The sequence below is a fragment of the Martes martes genome, assembly GCF_963455335.1.
Source record: "Martes martes genome assembly, chromosome: 12".
NCBI classification, from domain to species: domain Eukaryota; kingdom Metazoa; phylum Chordata; class Mammalia; order Carnivora; family Mustelidae; genus Martes; species Martes martes.
The window spans coordinates 13,376,893-13,383,172 of NC_137900.1; the positions used below are offsets into that span (position 1 = coordinate 13,376,893).

A 6,280-nucleotide genomic window follows, 5' to 3' on the forward strand; every position below is an offset into this window, starting at 1 on the left:
GACGAATCTGGTGATCCTTGGGACTCTAGTGAAAGCTGCCTGCATTTGATGAGTTCAAAATAACATAAAATCTCCTCCTGTTGTCTGGCCTGGGGTCACCACGGAGTGAAATGCAGGGAGGTGGAAGCCAGCCCCGAGGGCTGGTTTCCACAGTGGCCAAATGTGATGCGGCACAGCGCGACTTTCACTTTATTGTCTCTGGGGGAAGTTCCGTGCCCTCAGTTGTCAAGTTCTGTGCATTCTTTTGTTTGTTTGCTTGTTGTTGTTGTGTTTTTTGGGCATATTTGTTTATTTCTCAATGTGAAAATATCGTTAATTTGTTAATGTAGCAAACAAATATCAACTCTCATTGCTATGCAAAAGAACAGAAGATAATCTGCTTTGCAATGAACTTTAAAGTTCAACTGCACACAGGCAACGTGCTATATATGAAAAAATTACTAACCGAACTGCAGGTATTAAATACTGAAAAACGTTAACAGTTTATTATAATTTATTTTATTTAACAATCTAGGAAGTTCGCAGTCATCAGCAGTTCCAGTGCAATTGCAGGTGCAATTGGGAATTCAGGAATCTCTGTGGAACTATTAGTGTAGCGAACCTTGTAGGTAAAATTCATGCATACTTTTGATAGCACATGTGAAGGGATCTCTCTAAAATTGACTTCGTTAGTTTCGTTCTCAGCAAACTGACCTGGGCCACTCAACATGGCTTTTATTGTTCCGGATGTTAGTGCATGTTCTCTTTTTACAATAAATTCATGACCATCCGAAGATATCAATTTGACATACATGGCATCAGGGCCTTCACACCCACCATAGGTTTTCTCTTCTCCATCCATTATATTCTTATGAAATTCTACTTTCCTTCCACAGGAAGTTTGGTAGTTTCCTGGAGAGGCGGGGACGCTGTCCTGTTTTTTTTAATTTAAAATCAGTTTAATTAACATACAGTGTATTATTAGTTTCATAGGCAGAGTTTAGTGATTCATCAGCTGCTTATAACACCCAGTGCTCATTACATCAAGTGCCCTCCTTAATGCCCATCACCCAGTTACCCCCTACCCCCAACCCCCTTCCAGCAACCCTCAGTTTGTTTCCTATAGTTAAGAGTCTCTTATGATTTGTCTCCTAGTTCTGTGCATTCTAATGGCTCTGAACACCATTTTCTAAAGGAAAGTGCTCCCCTGCTACTCTGTAATAACCTTTTTCTGATACGAGGCCTTTTACTAATGCCAGTCGTTTTTTCATTGTAAGCTCCTAAGAGGACAAAGCATCAGGACACTCATGCTGTCCGTGAAAAATTATGTGTGATTATTCCTCTAGCTGAGAAAGAGTGCCTTGTGTCCCTAGAATGTAAAGCTGAATGTTCCAGATGGACAAGAGCTCGTGGGGTTCCACACCGCTCAGGGGACAGTTTGTTCCTTTCCTTTGCACTTTCTTTATTTTCAGTGCCTCCTGATGTCTCTGCATCTACAGAAACTCCTTTAAAGGATTGCCTACTCCAGCTAAGGCAATTCTCTGTGTCTAAAAGTCTCTGATTAATTTCAGTCCAGTAATGGTAGGATTTATTTTCCATAGAACCCAGATTAAGGAGATTGATTTGACACATTACTGGTGTATTAATAGAATATCAGTTCAGTGTTGAAAAAGAAAACCAAAACTGGTGGCATCACAATTCTGGACTTCAAGCTCTATTACAAAGCTGTAATCATCAAGACAGCATGGTACTGGCACAAAAACAGACACATAGATCTATGAAACAGAACAGAGAGCCCAGAAATAGACCCTCAACTCTATGGTCAGCTAATCTCTGACAAAGCAGGAAAGAATAGCCAGTTGGAAAAAAGTCTCTTCAACAAACAGTATTGGGAAATTTGGACAGGTATATACAGAAGAATGAAACTGGACCATTTCCTTACACCATACACAGAAATAGACTCAAAATGGATGAAAGGCCTAAATATGAGACAGGAATCCATCAAAATCCTAGGAGAAAACATAGGCAGCAACTTCTGTGACCTCGGCTGCAGAAACTTCTTGCTAGAGATGTCCCCAAAGGCAAGGGAAACAAAGACAAAAATGAACTATTGGGACTTCATCAAGATAAAAAGCTTTTGCACAACAAAGGAAATAGTCAACAAAACTAAAAGACAACTGACAGAATGGGAGAAGATATTTGCAAATGACGTATCAGATAAATGGCTAGTATCCAAAATCTATAAAGAACTTATCAAACTCAACATCAAAGAACAAATAATCTGATCAAGAATTGAGCCGAAGACATGAACGGACATTTCTCAAAAAAAAAAAAAAAGACATCTAAATGGCCAACGGACCCATGAAAAAATGCTCAATATCACTTGGCATCAGGGAAATACAAATCAAAACCACAGTGAGATACCACCTCACACCAGTCAGAATGGCTAAAATTAACAAGTCAGGAAACAACAGATGTTGGAGAGGATGCAGAGAAAGGGGAACCCTCCTACACTGTTGGTGGGAATGCAAGCTGGTGCAGCCACTCTGGAAAACAGTATGGAGGTTCTTCAAAAAGTTGAAAATAGAGCTACCCTATGACCCAGCAATTGCACTACTGGGTATTTACCCCAAAGATACAAATGTGATCTGGAGGGGCACCTGTACCCCAATGTTTATAGCAGCAATGTCCACAATAGCCAAACTATGGAAAGAGCCCAGATGTCCTTTGACAGATGAATGGATAAAGAAGATGTGGTATATACATACACAATGGGATATTACTCAGCCACCAAAAATTGAAATTTTGCCATTTGCGGTGATGTGGATGGAACTGGAAGGTATTATGCTAAGTGATATAAGTCAATCAGGGAAAGACAATTATCATATGATCTCACTGATATGTGGAATTTAAGAAACAAAACATAGGATCGTAAGGGGAAGAGAGGAAAAATAAGATGAGACAAAACCAGAGAAGGAGACAAACCATAAGAGATCCCCGTTTTGTTTTGGTTTTGGTTTTGGTTTTAAGATTTTATTAATTTATTTGTCAGAGAGAGAGAGAGAGAGAGGGAGCACAAGCAGGGGGAGCGGCAAGCAGAGGGAGAAGCAGTCTTCCCACTAAACAAGAGCCCAGTGCCAGACACGATCCCAGGGTGATCTGATGCCAGATGATGACAGAGCCTAAGGCAAAGGCCTAACTGACTGAGCCACCCAGGCATCTCCCATAAGAGACTCTTAATCATAGGAAACAAACTGAGAGTTGCTGGAGGGGGGTAGAAGGATGGGGTAACTGGGTGATGGACATTAAGGAGGGCATGTGATGTGATGAGCACTGGGTATTACATAAGACTGATGAATCATAGACCTGTACCTCTGAACCCAATAATACATTATATGTTAATTAATTTAATTTAAATTTTTAAAAGTGTTAAAAAAAAGACTATCAATTCAACAGAACTTACTCAAGCATCCCACAAAACACAAGACTTTTTGAATGCAGACTTCTCAATCTGCATGATTTACAAGCTTAGGCTGCTTATGAAGGAGATCAACCTGAATTAATAAAAACTCAGAATTACAGTTTAATGTACTAGAAAGAACATTTTTAAAAAACTGCATCTAAGAAATAGAATTAATTCAGTCTAAAGTATTTCCAAGTCAAGATTCACCTAAATCTGCTTTTATATGTAGAGGCTGTGGGTCTAAAGTAAGATCACTGATTTATACTTAAAAAGATAATATTACAACTAAAAAAAAAAGATAATACTACAAATTTTAAAAGCATAGGCAATTCTTCTAAGTTGTTGATCTTGAATGTGATATAAATGTGACAAAATCAGAAATTCATACAAATGTAAATCACAACTCCACCAGGCTGAACCGCTTGAAAATATTCAATAGATGACAGTAATGGCTGCTGTTTATTTTTTAATTTTTTTTAAAGATTTTATTTATTTATTTGACAGACAGCGATCACAAGTAGGCAGAGAGGCAGGCAGAGAGAGGAGGAAGCAGGCTCCCTGGTGAGCAGAGAGCCCAATGCGGGGCTCGATCCCAGGACCCTAGGATCATGACCTGAGCCGAAGGCAGAGGCTTTAACCTGCTGAGCCACCCAGGTGCCCCATGGCTGCTGTTTATTACGTGCCCATGCTTTACCAGCAGCATAATCCTAAGAGGCAATAATTATTATCCTAACTTTAAAGTTAAGTTATATTGTCTGAGGAGGTTAAACAACTGGCCCAACACCCAATAGCTAGTAAGTAACAGAACCAGGGCTCAACACGAGAAAGACTTAGTTGCAGACCTTTTTGTTCCTCTTTTGTTGTCTCTTTTACAAAAACAAAAACAACTCATGGATTTACAGTTGGCATAAATTATTTGTATTATAGGAATCTTAAGTAGGTACAAAATGTTCCTTTTACGCCCTTATTTGTTATATAAACTTAAAGTCAAACTAGATTACAAATTAAATACTAAGCAAATTAAAAAGCCCATAAAATTTTAATTAGTAGCATTAACATGATAGAAGATGCTTGTTTTGCTGAAACTAAATTGCCCAGATTAGTTTTAAAAATACCAAAAAATATCTACTAGTAAGTACTGTAGGTAATCAGTTTGCAGTAATGGGGTGTTCATATAAATATAATGTTCAGAATGTTATTAATAATTTCAAGGCAGTGAGAAATGTTCAGATGCCAGTTTTAATGGAGTCATTTAAAACTCTGTAAATGATCTTATTTACTTGAAGATAACGTTAGCATTCTGCCTTTTTGGAAATCTACATTCAAGAATACCTAATTGAATTATCACTGGAATGTGAAACTAACATTTTCTCATTATGTTAATTGCTACACAAACCTATACTCCAGAAAGCAGATTTCACTGGGGTTCAGCAAGTCTAAAGTATCGTGATGATATATGATGGTTCAATTCTCCATCTACTTTTCTCTTTCAAAGTTTTGGGTACAAGTGAAAGTGTTAGCTCTTATAACATGTAAGCCTTGAGTTTTTGGTGGCCAACCCCAGTACAATTCACTTCTCACTCATGTCAAAGTCTGATCCTCCAACCTTCCACGTTTCATGATTCCTTCCATTTTGTGACTCCAACTGCCTTTTATCCTTAGTGGCCTTTATGTTCAGCTGACAGATGGGGAAAGAGAGCAAAAATCGTATGCACTGGAGGAAAGGTGGGGTATGTTCTTATATGGGCCTGACCTGGAAATTGCACACATAACTTCTGCCCACATTCTAGTGGCCAGAACAGTCACCTGGCGACATACAAATCAAGAGAGGCTAGTAAGTATAATCTAGCTGTGTGTTGAAAAAGGAAAAGGAAACAGAAAACATATAGCAGAATAGTTCTCATTATGGAAAAAAGTCTCTCTCTCTCTCTTTTTTTTTTTTTTAAAGATTTTAGTTATTTATTTGACAGAAAGATCACAAGTAGGCAGAGAGGCAGGCAGAGAGATAGGGGGAAGTAGGCTCCCTGCTGAGCAGAGAGCCCGATGTGGGGCTCGATCCCAGGACCCTGAGATCATGACCTGAGCTGAAGGCAGAGGCCTAACCCACTGAGCCACCCAGGTGCCCCCCCCACCTTTTTTTTTTTTTTTAGTGAACCAGAAGTTCTGCCATGAACCAGATCATAAATATGAATACCAGAATAGGTCCTGTAATGATGTAGCAGTGACTGGGTTTCAGGGGCCATCCTTAGGGGATCTACCTAAACTTACACTAATGTTTTAGATGATCCCTGAAATGAAAACATTAAATATAAAAATTGTCTTTGAAAACTCAAAGGCCTCTGAGAAGACATACACAATCCTGAAGGTCCGTAAGTCCTAATTTTAGGATCCATCTCCATAAACGAAATCTCCGTCCTAGTCAGGCTGGAGTGCTCCCCCAGGCCTGTTCATTCACCATAATTATTCCTGGCCTTGGGTTTCTGTTTATGCAGCTTAATGCCTAAAATGCTTTATCCCTTTCTTTTCAGAAATTGATCTAACTTCTACATGGCTAATGGCCTCACACCTCTGTTAAAGATTTTATTTATTTATTTGGTAGAGATTACAAATAGGCAGAGAGGCAGGCAGAGAGAGAGGAGGAAGCAGGCTTCCCGCTGAGCAGAGAGCCTAATGCGGGGCTTGATCCCAGGACCCTGGGACCATGACCTGAGCCGAAGGCAGAGGTTTAACCCACAGAGCCACCCAGGCACCCCACACCTCTGTTAATAAAGTTCTCCAACCTTCTTGTTTTCCACGAACTCTGATTTTTTAGAACTCTTATCTTAAAAAAGAACCAAA

The 6,280-nt window shown here is 39.3% G+C and overlaps 1 protein-coding gene across 1 annotated transcript; it reads right to left on the minus strand.

The window, feature by feature from the left end:
* Window positions 1–502: 502 nt before the first annotated feature.
* Window positions 503–844, minus strand: LOC308353047 (elongin-C-like; the record flags this gene model as incomplete). The annotated part of the gene is made up of 1 exon (XM_080819643.1): window positions 503–844. The coding sequence occupies exon 1, from the start codon at window positions 839–841 to the stop codon at window positions 503–505; it is 339 nt and encodes a 112-aa protein (XP_080675769.1). The 5' UTR covers window positions 842–844.
* Between the last annotated feature and the right edge of the window lie 5,436 nt (window positions 845–6,280).